At 54.0% G+C, this 17,255-nt stretch overlaps 1 protein-coding gene across 1 annotated transcript in view; it reads left to right on the top strand.

Moving 5' to 3' along the window:
- PPFIBP1 (PPFIB scaffold protein 1) overlaps nucleotides 1–17,255 on the top strand; it is a 137,118-nt gene that overhangs the window by 85,896 nt on the left and 33,967 nt on the right. The window contains 4 exon segments of the mRNA XM_075602819.1: nucleotides 7,613–7,638; nucleotides 8,195–8,197; nucleotides 13,672–13,733; nucleotides 16,445–16,529. Coding sequence (XP_075458934.1) covers nucleotides 7,613–7,638; nucleotides 8,195–8,197; nucleotides 13,672–13,733; nucleotides 16,445–16,529 — 176 coding nt within the window.

The raw sequence follows: 17,255 nt of genomic DNA, 5'->3' as shown, positions 1-17,255 counted from the left end.
CCGGCACCCTCCTCTTCCCCCCCCCGCACCCTCCTCTTCCCCCCCCCGCACCCTCCTCTTCCCCCCCCCCCCCCCGCACCCTCCTCTTCCCCCCCCCCCGCAACCCTCCTCTTCCCCCCCGCCCACCCTCCTCTTCCCCCCCCCCCGCACCCTCCTCTTCCCCCCCCCCGCACCCTCCTCTTCCCCCTCCGCACCCTCCTCTTCCCCCCCCCCGCACCCTCCTCTTCCCCCCCCCCCGCACCCTCCTCTTCCCCCCTCCCCCGCACCCTCCTCTTCCCCCCCCCCGCACCCTCCTCTTCCCCCCCCCCGCACCCTCCTCTTCCCCCCCCCCGCACCCTCCTCTTCCCCCCCCCCGCACCCTCCTCTTCCCCCCCCCCGCACCCTCCTCTTCCCCCCCCCCGCACCCTCCTCTTCCCCCCCCGCACCCTCCTCTTCCCCCCCCGCACCCTCCTCTTTCCCCCCCCCGCATCCTCCTCTTCCCCCCCCCCGCACCCTCCTCTTTCCCCCCCCGCACCCTCCTCTTTCCCCCCCCCCCGCACCCTCCTCTTCCCCCCCCCCCCCCGCACCCTCCTCTTCCCCCCCCCCCCGCACCCTCCTCTTCCCCCCCCCCCGCACCCTCCTCTTCCCCCCCCCCCCCGCACCCTCCTCTTCCCCACCCCCGCACCCTCCTCTTCCCCCCCCCCGCACCCTCCTCTCCCCCCGCACCCTCCTCTCCCCCCGCACACCTTCTCTCCCCCCGCACCCTCCTCTTCCCCCCGCACCCTCCTCTTCCCCCGCACCCTCCTCTTCCCCCCCCCCCCGCACCCTCCTCTTCCCCACCCCCGCACCCTCCTCTTCCCCCCCCCCCGCACCCTCCTCTTCCCCCCCCCGCACCCTCCTCTTCCCACCCCCGCACCCTCCTCTTCCCCCCCCCCCGCACCCTCCTCTTCCCCCCCCCTCCGCACCCTCCTCTTCCCCCCCCCGCACCCTCCTCTTCCCCCCCCCCCCCGCACCCTCCTCTCCCCCCCGCACCCTCCTCTCCCCCCCGCTCCCTCCTCTCCCCCCGCTCCCTCCTCTCCCCCCCGCTCCCTCCTCTCCCCCCCCTCCCTCCTCTCCCCCCCCTCCCACCTCTCCCCCCCCTCCCACCTCTCCCCCCCCTCCCCTCCTCTCCCCCCCCCTCCCCTCCTCTCCCCCCCCCTCCCTCCTCTCCCCCCCTCCCTCCTCTCCCCCCCCTCCCTCCTCTCTCCCCCCCCTCCCTCCTCTCCCCCCCTCCCTCCTCTCCCCCCCTCCCTCCTCTCCCCCTCTCCCTCCCCTCTCCCCCCCTCCCTCCTCTCCCCCCCTCCCTCCTCTCCCCCCCTCCCTCCTCTCCCCCCCCCTCCCTCCTCTCCCCCCCCCTCCCTCCTCTTCCCCCCTCCCTCCTCTCCCCCCCCCTCCCTCCTCTCCCTCCTCTCCCCCCCCCTCCCTCTCTCCCCCCCCCTCCCTCCTCCTCCCTCCTCTCCCCCCTCTCCCCCCTCTCCCTCCTCTCCCCCCTCTCCCTCCTCTCGCCCTCCTCTCCCCCCCTCTTCCTCTCCCCCTCATCTTCCTCCCCGCCCTCCCCCTTCTCCCCTCTTCCTCCTGCCGCCCTCCCCCTCCCCCCCTCCCCTCTCCCCCCCTCCCTCTCCCCTCCCCCCCCTCCCCCCCTCCCCCATCCCCCTCCCCCCCTCCCCCATCCCCCTCCCCCCCTCCCCCATCCCCCTCCCCCCCTCCCCCATCCCCCCTCCCCCCCCTCCCCCCTCCCTCTTCCTCCTCCCGCCCTCCCCCTTCTCCCCTCTTCCTCCTCCCGCCCTCCCCCTTCTCCCCTCCCCCCCTCCCCCTCTCCCCTCTCCCCTCCCCCCCTCCCCCTCTCCCCCTCTCCCCTCCCGCCCTCCCCCTTCTCCCCTCTTCCTCCTCCCGCCCTCCCCCTTCTCCCCTCTTCCTCCTCCCGCCCTCCCCCCTTCTCCCCTCTTCCTCCTCCCGCCCTCCCCCCTTCTCCCCTCTTCCTCCTCCCGCCCTCCCCTCTTCCCTGCCCTCTTCCCGCCCTCCCCTCTTCCCGCCCTCTCCGCCCTCCCCGCCCTCCCCTCCCTCCCCTCTTCCCGCCCTCCCCTCTTCCCGCCCTCCCTCTTCCCCGCCTCTCCCCTCTTCCCGCCCTCCCCGCCCTCCCCTCTTCCCGCCCTCCCCCCTCTTCCCGCCCTCCCGCCCTCCCCTCTTCCCGCCCTCCCCTCTTCCCGCCCTCCCCGCCCTCCCCCTCTTCCCGCCCTCCCCGCCCTCCCCTCTTCCCGCCCTCCCCTCTTCCCGCCCTCCCCTCTTCCCGCCCTCTCCTCTTCCCGCCCTCTCCTCTTCCCGCCCTCCTCCTCTTCCCGCCCTCTCCTCTTCCCGCCCCCCTCTTCCCGCCCTCCCCTCTTCCCGCCCTCCCCGCCTCCCCTCTTCCCGCCCTCTCCCTCTTCCCGCCCTCCCACCCTCCCCTCTTCCCGCCCTCCCCTCTTCCCGCCCTCCCCTCTTCCCGCCCTTCCCGCCCTCCCCTCTTCCCACCCTCCCCTCTTCCCGCCCTCCCCTCTTCCCGCCCTCCCCTCTTCCGCCCTCCCCTCTTCCCGCCCTCCCCTCTTCCCGCCCTCCCCTCTTCCCGCCCTCCCCTCTTCCCGCCCTCTCCTCTTCCCGCCCTCCCCTCTCCCCGCCCTCCCCTCTTCCCGCCCTCCCCCTCTTCCCGCCCTCCCCTCTTCCCGCCCTCCCCTCTTCCCGCCCTCCCCTCTTCCCGCCCTCCCCGCCCTCCCTCTTCCCGCCCTCCCCTCTTCCCGCCCTCCCCTCTTCCCGCCCCTCCCCTCTTCCCGCCCTCCCCCCTTCCCGCCCTCCCCTCTTCCCGCCCTCCCCTCTTCCCGCCCTCTCCTCTTCCCGCCCTCCGCTCTCCCCGCCCTCCCCTCTTCCCGCCCTCCCTCTTCCCGCCCTGCCCGCCCTCCCCTCTTCCCGCCCTCCCCGCCCTCCCCTCTGCCCTCCCCTCTTCCCGCCCTCCCCTCTTCCCGCCCTCCCCTCTTCCCGCCCTCCCCTCTTCCCGCCCTCCCCTCTTCCCGCCCTCCCCTCTTCCCGCCCTCCCCTCTTCCCGCCCTCCCCTCTTCCCGCCCTCCCCGCCCTCCCCTCTTTCCGCCCTCCCTCTTCCCGCCCTCCCCTCTTCCCGCCCTCCCCGCCCTCCCCGCTTCCCGCCCTCCCCGCCCTCCCCGCTTCCCGCCCTCCCCGCCCTCCCCTCTTCCTCCCCGCCCTCCCCTCTTCCTCCCCGCCCTCCCCTCTTCCTCCCCGCCCTCCCCCTCTTCCTCCCCGCCCTCCCCTCTTCCTCCTCCCGCCCTCCCCCTTCTCCCCTCTTCCTCCTCCCGCCCACCCCCTTCTCCCCTCTTCCTCCTCCCGCCCTCCCCCTTCTCCCCTCTTCCTCCTCCCGCCTTCTCCCGCCCTCCCCCTTCTCCCCTCTTCCTCCTCCCGCCCTCCCCCCTCTCCCCTCTTCCTCCTCCCGCCCTCCCCCCTCTCCCCTCTTCCCTCCTCCCGCCCTCCCCCCTCTCCCCTCTCCCCTTCCTCCCCCTCTCCCCTCTCCCCTTCCTCCCCCTCTCCCCTCTCCCCTTCCTCCCCCCTCTCCCCTCCCCCCTCTCCCCTCTCCCCTTCCTCCCCCTCTCCCCTCTCCCCTTCCTCCCCCCTCTCCCCTTCCTCCCCCCTCTCCCCCTTCCTCCCCCCTCTCCCCCTTCCTCCCCCCTCTCCCCTCTCCCCTTCCTCCCCCTCTCCCCTCTCCCGCTTCCTCCCCCCTCTCCCCTCCCCCCTCTCCCCTTCCTCCCCCCTCTCCCCTCTCCCCCCCTCTCCCCTCTCCCCCTTCCTCCCCCCCTCTCCCCTCTCCCCTTCCTCCCCCCTCTCCCCTTCCTCCCCCCTCCCCCTCTCCCCTTCCTCCCCCCTCTCCCTCTCCCCTTCCTCCCCCCTCTCCCCTCTCCCTTCCTCCCCCCCCTCTCCCCTCTCCCCCCTCTCCCCTCTCCCCTTCCTCCCCCCTCTCCCCTCTCCCCTTCCTCCCCCCTCTCCCCTTCCTCTCCCCTTCCTCCCCCCCTCTCCCCTCCCCCCTTCCTCCCCCCTCTCCCCTCCCCCCTTCCTCCCCCCTCTCCCCTCCCCCCTCTCCCCTCCCCCCTCTCCCCTCTCCCCTTCCTCCCCCCTCTCCCCTCTCCCCTTCTCTCCCTCCTCCTCCTCCTTCTCTCCCTCCTCCTCCTCCTTCTTTCCCTCCTCCTCCTTCTTTCCCTCCTCCTCCTCCTTCTTTCCCTCCCTCCTCCTCCTTCTTTCCCTCCTTCTTTCCCTCCTCTTCCCTCCTCCTCTGCTAAGCTGTCTGTCACAGTCTCCTTTGGCAGCAAAGCGGGTTAATATATTTGCTACAATCTCGACTCTTTCGCTGCCAGAGGGCCAGTGCATTGCAGGCCTCACTGACCCTGAAACGGTTAATGATTTCAGACCTGTGTGTGCAGGATGTTGATGCTTTGGGAATTTTCAGGTGTTGAACCGTACAGTGGTTTTGTCGCAATTGAATGTTCCGAAACCAACTTTTCAATCTGGACCGAGCTTTAAACTGGCATTTTAGTAAATCATCGCCCTGCCCCTCATCGGTAGGAAACTGGGGGAGGTTGGGGCGGGGGGGGGGGGGGTTGTTATGCCTGGTTCTGTTTTTATGCACCGCGATGCTGTGACTGCTTATTGGCGCGCATGAAGCGGGACCTTTAAACAGTCTTCTTGTTCACCATGGAAACCACAACTTTTTTAATTGTTGAAAAATGGTAAAATAACTGGATGTTTTTCCTACGGTTTTAGTGGTTGTTAATTTCACACACATGTAATAGTTACGGGAGAGCACAATAACCTCTGAGGCATGCCATAGAGTTTGCACATAGCACAAGAAAAATATTACTATGTAACCAGGCAAATCCCCCTCTGCCAGGATAGCATGGGACCAGCGTCCCACGTTTGAGCATGGAGAGGTGATCCCACAATAAGCTGTTACTGATCGGCTCTCAGACACTTTCTTGTGGTGGTGTTGGCGCTGTGTAACGCGCTGTGTAACGCGCTGTGTAACGCGCGTCTCTATACTCTAAGCCAAATGGGTTTCAGGTGGCTGCTTTATCTTCTGGCATAATCATCTTCAGGGGACATGTGCAGGAGCTATAGCTTTGATTTCAATGGTTCTTGCTGCAGTAAAGTGCCCTTAGGTACTTAGTATTGGGCGCGGGTACTATGGGGCGCGGGTACTATGGGGCGTGGGTACTATTGGGCGCGGGTACTGTTGGGCGCGGGTACTGTTGGGCGCGGGTACTGTTGGGCGCGGGTACTGTTGGGCGCGGGTACTGTTGGGCGCGGGTACTGTTGGGCGCGGGTACTGTTGGGCGCGGGTACTGTTGGGCGCGGGTACTGTTGGGCGCGGGTACTGTTGGGCGCGGGTACTGTTGGGCGCGGGTACTGTTGGGCGCGGGTACTGTTGGGCGCGGGTACTGTTGGGCGCGGGTACTGTTGGGCGCGGGTACTGTTGGGCGCGGGTACTGTTGGGCGCGGGTACTGTTGGGCGCGGGTACTGTTGGGCGCGGGTACTGTTGGGCGCGGGTACTGTTGGGCGCGGGTACTGTTGGGCGCGGGTACTGTTGGGCGCGGGTACTGTTGGGCGCGGGTACTGTTGGGCGCGGGTACTGTTGGGCGCGGGTACTGTTGGGCGCGGGTACTGTTGGGCGCGGGTACTGTTGGGCGCGGGTACTGTTGGGCGCGGGTACTGTTGGGCGCGGGTACTGTTGGGCGCGGGTACTGTTGGGCGCGGGTACTGTTGGGCGCGGGTACTGTTGGGCGCGGGTACTGTTGGGCGCGGGTACTGTTGGGCGCGGGTACTGTTGGGCGCGGGTACTACTGGGCGCGGGTACTATTGGGCGCGGGTACTACTGGGCGCGGGTACTATTGGGCGCGGGTACTATTGGGCGCGGGTACTATTGGGCGCGGGTACTATTGGGCGCGGGTACTATTGGGCGCGGGTACTATTGGGCGCGGGTACTATGGGGCCGGCGGGTACTATTGGCCGTGTGACCTCTCTGGCCAGGTTCTGCACAGGAAATGAGCTGGACATATTAATAGACATGATGTGAATATCATGCTTTGCTTTGGTATCCTTTCTAATTGCAAAACCTGATGCATTTTTCTGCGCAGATGAATATTTAAAAAAGAAGCTGAAAGAGAAAAGTAAGGTTTTCAGTATCTTTTAACCAGCATACGTTCTGTATCAGTACCGCTGTTTGCATGTGCTCAAACTTCATATCGGGCTCCTCTGGTTTCACTCCTCTATATAATCCTCTCTTAAATCAGAAATGATTGTGTTCCTATACAAACCAAAGCAAATTTAAAAGCCAAGGGCCATATACGATGAGCAGCAGAGGCATTAGATCTGTAGTTTCCAAACTTTTTTTTACATTGTACACCCCCTGCTAGAAGGTATTTGTTCCATGAACCCCAAATTATTACACTGTATTGCCTACTCCTCAGACTATTGCTTACAAAAGTGACTGATCCCAGGGCAGAATAGGATCTTGAGTGTTTGTGAGGGGAACACACGCCAAACTGCCCCTCATTATGTGCAGGGGGCATGTGGGGTGTTATCGCTGTCACTCACTGCAGTAGCTTCCAAAGACGAGCCCCACAATGCCTTGCAAAGCAAACCCCCCACGCCAAGCTGCAGTTTGGGGACTTACTACGTGCTCAGTCTCCACACGGGCTCTGGAACGCACTTTTCTGCCTGGATCTGCCTTTATATTTGGGGGGGGGGTGGGGTGAGCCCCTTGGAGACACTTCACGTACCACGCTGGCAAGTACAGTACGTTGTGATCAGAGAGGCGACTCATGTAACGCATAATGGAACATGGTCATATACTTTTGTAACGAAAAATGACCGTTCCGTACCATTATTCCCTCATTTTGTTCTAGATTGGAGACGGTGAAATTACAAGATCAAGATCTTGTACAAAAATTACAAGATCAGCGCACATTTAAAGTCCTTAAAACCCAACATTTCCTCGTTATCAGCCTTTCATATTGTGCACATCTTTACCTTCTATTATTTCATTTAAATAGGTGTCTTGGTTACATATCTTGGCCAAAGTATAAGCATCGCCCACCACGCCACAGTAACCCCCAATCAGGCATGTCCTAACTTCGAACTTAATTATTTTTTAAGATGATCATTGTTAAGACCTTTTGCAGGAGATTTGACATTTTCTTAAAACAAAAACTGCACCCACTGTGGCATGCACCCACTGTGACATGCATCCACTGTGGCATGCATCGTTTAAAACAATTTGCACTGTCATTTTTAAAGCAGCAGTCCAATTTGACAGGTTTTTCCCCCCTCCCCTTTAATATGTGCATCAATACAATCCACACACTGATAAGGAATTAGCTAAGTTGCCGATCGATCGGCAAAGATTATGCAGGGGGTTCACTAAATGGCCATCAGTGCAGAAGAGGACCAAAGATGCACAGTTCAGTGGGGAAGGCCATGTAACCTGGCAGTCACTAGATACAATTGGTTCACTGCTAGAGAGAGGGCAGGGCTCTAAATGGGGTGTGCCAGAGCCTGTTTCAGAAGAGGAAGGGGATGTGACTTTGTAAATAGTTGCTATAGAAAGAAAAAATGTTTGTTATAATATAATACTTTTAAAATGTCATTTAGAGTTTTATTTAAAAAAATGCTACAAGTGTTTTCTCGTAGTACAGAACTGAGAAGAAAAGATGTCCTCCGGCGCGTTGACTCAAGTACAGTTGTTAAACATAAGTTAGATGAATACAAAAGAAAATGACAATGTATCAATAAAGGTCATTAACCTGTTAGAACACTTTACATTTAATCTGTAAGTGTATGAATCTAATCTAGTTTGTGTTCTATGGATTCATTCCCATTTGGAGTTTCAGCTTATTCAAATTATATGATGCAAACAAAGAGAAAAAGATACATTTATTACCCTAGATTTGGATAGAACAATATTGCACTTGCAGCCAGAGTTTGTGGATAGATTCTCAGCATGTGGCAATGGACTCTTTGCTTTTTAGTAATGGTCCTGCTCAAACTTCAGGCTCCATGTTGTACGTCTGCTGCGCCCGTCTCAGATTTCTAAGCGGGTGGGGCGGAGAGGCACTTCGCCTCTCATTCCTGTACCTCGCGCACGGTCAGGAGGTACCAGGAGGAGATCTTTCACAGCGGTGTCTTCCGGGTCGCGCTCGTATCCGTGTGCGGGTATCCGCCGGGTGATCAGCGCACTGCTTCGGTAAGAGGAGATCCACACATCACGGGAGCTACGGTGGCCTGTAAGTGCCAATACTATTGGATTTCTCCATAGAAATGGTGCAGCTGATCCTGGCGGTGATCGGGTGTAGGCAACGCTCCCCGCAGAAATGGTTTGGTTCGGAAGTCGTCTACATCGGACACTCGGATGATCTTCTTGGAGATCAGGGTCCATAGTGCCAATTGAAGCCGATAAATATTTCCCCCTCATCTTGTTTGATGGCATGGAACTGGGCCATTAAAGCAATGGCATCGTCCTTCGTGCTGTAAGCTTTAGTTAAGGCCAGAATCAGGGCTTGGGCATCGGCCTCCGCATGACAATCCGCTGCCTCTTGACTGCGTCATGGCAGGACCATTCTGGCAGCACTAGCACCGCATGGTCTCTACACTAAAACTCCTTCTCCTAACAGCGTTGGCGTCACTCCAGAGAAAGCCTTTAGCTTGTGATAGCGGTGGGCTTGTGATGACTGCGCAAGTTTGTCAGCCAGTTGCTGTATGACTTCCCCGAAGTCCGAGCCTCTGGACGAGCGGTGACTGTTGCGGCCAGACCGGTGGCTGTGAACTGACCCTGGACTAGCGACGTTCTTACTGGGGCTATCAGAGGGGTAGAAGAGTTCAGCCTCCACAGGCACCTCGGGGGCCTGTCTGGGACGAAATTCCGCCATCTTTATCGGGAGGTCGGGGTATATGAGCGGGCAACCACTGGGCGGGGCTCCAGGAAAATGCAGGACCCGGAGGCCGTCATCTTCGCTTAATTCGTTGCCAGTGGTAACTAGAACTACGCTCCATCTGTATGTGGGATCCCATTTTCGGCCTAGGATCGGGCCTTGGCTAACCCAGGAAACCGCCTCAGGGAGGGACAGACTTGGTGTGGGGGAATGGTAGCCGGGACGTTCCCAATGGCGACCACGTGGCGTGGGGAAACTCTTGGGGCTCCACTGCCCACTGACGGACCTCCTGTCTGGACAGTACGAACATGGTTCCCTATAATTTGGTTCTACTTTTCTCGGGTACCCGAGGTCTGGATCTCAGCAGCGCCTCGAAATGTAACCCCCTCACACCTTACGCTCCAGGCCGCGCACATGGTGATGGCTCAAGCCGGAGTGCCTTGCTTCTGGCAGCCACACGTGAGGCCGTCCGCAGGTCACCGCGCGGATGTTTGTCCGACGGCGCAGTGGTGCGGGTTGCAGCTCTATTCGGGAGGGTCCCTATCTAGGGCCTTCCCTGCAATACTGCACTACTTAGTGAGGGCATAACTGGGGGCTAGGGGCAAAGTTCTGGCCTAGTCCAGGGGCTTACTAGCTTCCTGGACGCATCCATCTGCTTTGCTGGCTCCGTGACGACTGACTTTATTCTCCCTGTCCCGTGGAGGAGATCCGGATCCACAAAAAGGTCTGCTCGCTCCTCATTGGCTGGGACGGCCCATGTAACCTATTCCTACCCTGAGGCTTCTGGGAGTTGTAGTTCCGCGATTCCCAAGATGGCCGCTGCAATTTACAATCGGGCTGCCGGTGGAGCGGAGCAGTTCCCCCTCACACCGAAGGTAAGGAAGGGGGACCCCGCTACACATATACAACCCTATAACCATACAACCCTATAACCATACAACCCTATAACCATACACCCATACAGCACACTTATGAAACTTACTACACACTGAAATCCACAGAACCCAAACCCCACTGCAAAAATCACTCCCAATTCTTCGCTCATTTATTTAACTTGCAGGTATTAGAAGAATGGTATTGCTAAACGTGGCTTTTTTGTTTCCGACTGCAGAAATTGAAGCCCATTTTCTAGTTCACTTGCTTTACTTATTTTTACAAGTATTACACATTGGCCCAAATTGCTTTCCCGTTATTTTATTTGTGCATGTTATAATAATGTCAGAATGTCATCGTGCTGTCATTCATCATGTCCTCTATTAAAGGTGCAATCTGTGACATGTCATTTATATATGAAAGAAAGACATGTTTGTATTTGAATGACCTTTAAACGGCATTTTCAGGCTTCCCTCAAAGAGGGTTTTTTTGTTTGTTTTTTTTAACTGGATAAATCTGCTTTTTAAAAAAAAAAAAAAAAATGTTAAAAGTTATTTTTTTTATTTTCTTTTTTTAATAAAAAGACCCGCTCCACCTTGTGACGGGAAATAATAATGTTACTGTGTAATCGCGTGTTAGGCAATTGTACAGCGGGAAATGAAAACACAAAATAAAGCCGGGAAGCTGGTTATTATGGCCGGTTTTGTACTTTTAACCTTTTAACCTTCTGAGCTTTCTGTCACAAGCTGCCACCCTTCTGCACGGTGCAGCCAGGACAGTAGTAGAAGAGCTCTCCAAATTATGTCATCTTTATAATAAAGAAAAAATAGTTTGGGGGATTTTTATTAGGCCATTAAGGGGATTTTTATGCAGGCACATTGCTAGCGGTTATGGAGAAATTGCACCTTCTTAACGTGTGTATTCACGGGCATGGTTGGAACCTGCGTCACTGTGTGCGCTGACCTTTGCATTTAAGTGCTATTACGTAATTGAGGCATACTGTATGTCATCAAAGATGGTGGAAGACTGTTTACATTTAAACATTTCTATAAATATATAAAGGTGTACGGTGTTTCTACTAACCATGGGGTTCTCGACTCCCGTGCTCAAGACACCCAAACAGGTCAGGTTTTAAGGATATCCCAGCTTGATTGAGCCACCTGTGCTGAAGCAGGGATATCTTTAAAACCTGACCTGTTTGTGGGGTAGGAGGGGGAGTCTTGAGGACGGGAGTTGAGAACCCCTGACCTAACCTGTGTGAGAGGCTGATATGTCTTCAGTCACATGTTGTCATCTGACATGGTATTAAGTTATGGCTTTAAAACTCCCGTCCATCATAATGTGGTTTGTTTTCCTGACATTGGTGGGCAGTAACCAGCTGACTATTAATATATTTTATTCAGTCTTTATTTATAGGAGACCGGCTCATTTCCCCTTTGGGAATAGCGTGGGGATTACGCAAAGCTCTTTAAAAAATATCAATATTGGCAGTGATTCCCACTGCCGTAAGAGGGGAAAAATTCCATATTTAGGTGGTGTAAAACTTTTAAGTATTATATATGCACCATAAAATAAAACCGACCTGGAAATGGCCTTAGCGTAAGTAAGCATTACGGCAAGAAATGAAAATATTACTGGCATGTGATCTTTCCGGACCCAAATTAAATATTCAGGACTGGACGATTTAGTCAGAGTTCATTTTTTGGTGTTTCACGGATTTTATATTTTTCAGGCGCCGGTCAATTTTTGTTGTTTTCGTATATGTTGTAGATCTGCACCGGTCTCTTATTTCCAGGCTGCCTATCTTTGTATATTGTTCAAAGTATGCAGAAAGTGGGTGCTCCAAAGACGGTGAAACTTTCACGCAATAACATACATAAATTCACATGTAGGACTCCTATAACAGACTATACCACGGAGTGGGTATAAACTGATATATGTGATCTGTGAGTGACCAGTCCAAAGGCAGAATCGCGTCTCCTGAAGGGAGCAATCAATAATGCTGGATATCGCCTTGGTGTAACCTCATTGGAGGAACAATAATAAGTACTGGTACTCATCCATAAATAATAATCACACGAGAAATAACTTGGAAAGATCTTACCCCCACTCCTTGAGTCTTGCAGAGTCCAAGGTGGCGTGCCAAGCTGTAGATGCAGCAATCCAATGGTAGAAAAAAAGAGAGAAAACAGCGCACTGCCAGGGAGTCAGGTGGTATAAAAATTAAGTTCTATTTATTCAGCACGTAGTGCAGAATAAATAGAACTTTATTTTTATACCACCTGACTCCCTGGCAGTGCGCTGTTTTTTCTCTTTTTTTGTTTTTTCTATCTTTGTATATTGAAGGTTTTTTTTGGTTATTGTATTGTATGTCTTTATTTGTATAGCGCCATAAATGTACATAGCGCTTCACAGTAGTAATACATATCATATATAAATAACAAATAATATAAATAACAGATCATGGGAATAAGTGCTTCAGACATACTGTAAAAGTAACATTAAGGAAGGAGTCCCTGCCCCGAGGAGCTTACAGTCTAATTGGTAGGTAGGGAGAACGTACAGAGACAGTAGGAGGGAATTCTAGTAAGTGCGTCTGCAGGGGCCCAAGTTTTATGTATCATGTGTCCATGATTATCCAGTGCTACTCATATGCTTCTTTAAGCAGATGTGTCTTAAGGTGGTAATCACTTTAGTGTTATATTTCACTTATTCATTTATTAGCATTAGCGCTATATACACGTATTTTTTGATTTTTTTTTCACTGGCATGTTGCGTTACTCTGTAGCGTCCAATTTGAACAACTCTCTTCACCTCTGATTTTAAAGGAGCAGGAAAGCCTTGGGCTCCCTAGAAACATGTACAGGCATACCCCGCTTTAATGACACTCACTTTAAGTACACTCGCGAGTAAGGACATATCGCCCAATAGGCAAACGGCATCTCACGCATGCGCCTGTCAGCACGTCCTGAACAGCAATACCGGCTCCCTACCTGTACCGAAGCTGTGCGCAAGCGGGGAGACTATAGAGCCTGTTACAAATGTGTTATTTACATCAGTTATGCACGTATATGACGATTCCAGTACAGCACATGCATCAATAAGTGGGGAAAGGTAGTGCTTCACTTTAAGTACATTTTCGCTTTACATACATGCTCCGGTCCCATTGCGTGCGTTAATGCGGGGTATGCCTGTGTTACATAGTTACATACATGCTCCGGTCCCATTGCGTACGTTAATGCGGGGTATGCCTGTATACAATGCTTTGTGTTTTTATTGATTTCTTTTCTGAAGCTCTGTAGGAACATGGTTAGTGGGGAGGCTGCTTTTCCTGCCCTAGAGCAGGGGGTGGCCAACACCAGGCCTCAAGGGCCACCAACAGGTCAGGTTTTCAGGATATCCCTGCTTCAGCGCAGGTTGCTCAGTCATTGATTGAACCACCTGTGCTGACGCAGGGATATCCTGAACCTGACCTGTTGGTGGGACTGGACTTGGCCATTGGCTTATAATGGATTAATCACTATAGGATCTCACACACGGCGCTTTAACCGCGTGTGACCTGCTGATATATTACTTTCAGAATCCATTTTCTTTGAGATTGATTTCTGCTTCCAAAGTATTTCCCAGTATACAATATATACTTTCTTGTGTTGTCTGTGTGTATACTGTTCTTCACCCCTTTGACAGTGGCCTTCCTATTACTTTTCAATACTGGAGGGCAAAGAAATCCATGCCCCTTATAGTACAGGAGAGATTACCTTTTGCATTATTCTTTTCAAATCCACCCATTGCCGTCTAACGCGTGGTTTTGTCGTGTACTTTTAGACGTTGAGGCGCGGAAGATGAAGATGGCGGTGGAATCGCTGATGGCAGCCAATGAAGAAAAGGTATCAAAATATGCCGTGTGCCTCCCCTGGTGGAAGTAAACCCCCATAGCCCTTTAGCTGGGGTTTAGGAACACTGCCATCCTATCCTGCACAGCACTGAGCCTGGTGCTGGGGTGTATGGTATTGTGCAGGGGCGGCTAACTCCAATCCTCACGGGCCACCAACAGGTCAGGTTTTCGGGATACCCTGCGTCAGACTGCAATGACGAGCCACCTGTGCTGAAGCAGGGATATCCCGAAGACCTGTTGTGCTGATGGCCCTTGAGGACTGACGTTGGTCACTCCTGGTATAGTGGGTCAAAGCAGGCTGCACTCTTTTAAAAGGTAATACTGTACTTACCCAGGCCTGTCCCCTTCCTCCCTGCTGCAGCAGAAGAGTGAGGGACAGAGGTGTTACTGAACTTCTCAAACTTCCACTGCCATAATTACATTGTAATTAAAACATGGTTGTCCTGACTCTTGAGGAGAAATATAAATCCCCCCCCCCCATTTAAATTGTGGCCCTTGTATTGTGGCTCCTGTATTGTGGCCCCTGTATTGTGGATGAACTGTCTTTTTTTAGGTCTTTATTTTTAAAAAGGTGTAGCCAGCCAAGTCAAGTTCTTGGCGTTGAATGTATACAAATGGCAGGTGATTTGGGGCAGATTACTAGTTCTAAGAAAAGCAGTCACATTTAATAGCTCGGCTTTTAAAGGGTTTAAGGTTAGACGATTAAATGTGTAGGATTTGCAGGGGGGGTACACCCTGCAGACTCTGAGCGCTGCGTTCGTCTCCATGAGTCAGAACATCACACAGTGTATAGAAGGCTAAAAACCAGGCTCTGTCCGGCACATGCAAATAACATCCGTAGAGCCATAAAGCCGTATCGGTTTGGGAGTCGCTCATAACATCCACATGAGCATTATTTATGTAACCCGCCTTTCCCGGCTGTAAAGGAGTTTACATGCGCTGACTATGTACATGGCGTAGCTCAGTCTGGTACCTGGTCAGGGTGCTGGATCCGCACCGGCTGCGGCTTCTTTGTGGGTGGAATAAGGATGGGACCAGGAACGTTTATAGTGCAAACCATGAGCTTTTATTAACATCCGTTGACACTGCTCTTCTGTCACATACAGCTTAGGTACGGTGACTTCACACTGTTGCATTGTTTGTACAATTACCTTCTGCTTCCCCAGGTGCCCTTAACATAACACCCTAGGGAGGTACGGCCACTTGGCTTGACTTTGGTTAGTTGACCTGTCCCCATTCTGCATAACGGTCATCATGCTTTCACTGAGCCTCTTGTGGGCTCTTGCCGACCAATCTCTGTCATGGGATCCCTGCCCGGCTCCCAGGGAGTTTCCATGAGTGTCCCTATAGTGGCTGCTCAGAAAGCTTTACCTTCTTCAGGGTGCAGGCTTCGTGCGGCTGGGCGATGAGGTGGAAATGATGGGTGCCAGGAACTCTTGTGCAGGACATGAAAGGAGCCCCATTTTACTAGGGCTCCTTTCATCCATCTTCATGTACACGGGTATGGGTGTCATTGCTTTCTCATGGCTTTGATTGCTCTTGACGGTCGCATCCCCAGGTACCCTCACTTCACACCTTGGGGAGGTGCGGACGTTTGACTGGATTCCCTTAATTGACCGGTCCCCGTTCTGCATAACGTCCATTATACACTGTCAATAGGGACCCCTTCTTGGGCTTTGGCCGGCTCACTATAACTAGGTGATCTACACCCCACTTCTGTCTCTGAACTGCAGCTTGTAGACACGCTGTAACTGAGGCATGTGTGGATCTGCCGGCAGAGTTGATCCTGTGGCACCCTGGGGTCCCCCTTATGGGGACTTTGGTGGTGTGCATGCCGCCTCTTCTGTGAACCACTGGGTTCATCTTGACCACTTCTTCAGGAACCTAATCTGTAGAACTTTCCCTTCCTAAGTACATACCCCCTCTAACGTCATTGTCTCCAGGTAACACAGAGCGGAGCTGGATATCTGCTGACTCGCCCCAAATCCTGTGTAATAGGAAAAGTACCGCTACCTATATTGGTCCACACCATTAACCATTACTCCTCCAGGAACCTGAGTTCTAGAATCATCTTAGCGGAGTATATACACTCTAGTGGTGACATCACTATCACCAGGCACAAAGTAGGTGTGGCGTAGTTTCTGCAGTGTCACCCTGTATCACATGTTGGGGGATGAAAGTAACTGTGTGACCCCCATATAGTTAACCCTCTGGGGTCCGTAACTACTAGATGTCCCTAGCAGGGGTGCGACATTTACAATAAAGATCTCAAAATACAACATGCTGTACATACACTTCAGGTTTAGAAAGAGTAATGAGATATTTGCCGACCAGGATTAATTAACCAGTTGAAAGCTACTAAATTCTTAACACATTAGTTCAATACCAAAACACGGATACATGTAACCAACATATATGTGGTTATGAGGAATGTAACGAAGGTTTTCTGCGTAGCCGCAGCTCCAGGTTCTTATCAGTAAGGATGAGCTGCTTTCCGTGCGTATTTCTCCTGCGCATTGCGCAATGTTTGTGTAAATACACCGGCTCCTATTCTGGAAAGAGCAAATTGCGGAACGTCCACATATGCGTAATGAGATTTAAGCAAAGCCCCAAAAAAAAACTAAATCCTTCCCAATTTAACAAGACCCCAATGTTTTATAAGCGGGAGTGCAGCCCGCACATTCATAGACTTTTTATTTACAGGACCGCAAGATAGAGGAGCTCCGGCAGTCCCTGAACAGATACAAGAAAGTACAGGACATGGTTGTAATGGCTCATGGTAAAAAAGGTAAATATTTCCTTTTTAACCCAGTCACTGCCTGACAGGCATGCAATTAGCAGTCAATGGGTTAACTTGTATACAGCTTTTACGATGTAGATAACGCATTCCCCAAGAAGCTTCAAGAAATGTCCTGCACCCCACATGTTGCATGGTTCTCAACATCATACAATCGCTTTATGCCTCTCTACCTACATCATATTACCTAATACAGGAGTGGCCAACTCCAGTCTTCAAGGGCCACCAGCAGGTCAGGTCTTGAGGATATCCCTGCTTCAGCACAGGTGGCTCAATCCATCTTTGATTGAGCCACTGATTGAGCTACCTTTGCTGAAGCTGGGATATCCTTTTGGAGGGTCTTGAGGACTGGAGTTGGCCACCCCTGCCCTAATAAATGGTAGCATTGGGGTTAAAACTCTTGACGTCTGTGCTTAAATTATGTTCGTCACAAAATGTATGTTTGGTATCGTACAAACCATTCTGCGTAATTAGGATTCATCGTATGAAGGAGAAGGAGCGGCTCAGTGAGTATCAGCACTGACTGGCACTGAGTTTGAATAAGGGGAACCTGGTTCAATTCCCAGTGTCGGCTCCTTGTGACCTTGGGCAAGTCACCTTATCTCCCTGTGTCTCAGGCACCAAAAAATAGATTGTAAGCTCCACGGGGCAGGGACTTGTGCCTGCAAAATGTCTCCGTAAAGCGCTATGTAAAACTAGCAGCGCTATACAAGAACA

This window comes from Ascaphus truei, chromosome 5, assembly GCF_040206685.1.
Source record: "Ascaphus truei isolate aAscTru1 chromosome 5, aAscTru1.hap1, whole genome shotgun sequence".
Lineage (NCBI taxonomy): Eukaryota > Metazoa > Chordata > Amphibia > Anura > Ascaphidae > Ascaphus > Ascaphus truei.
Note: the sequence above shows the minus strand (reverse complement) of the source record. Positions and strands in the feature narration are given on the sequence as shown.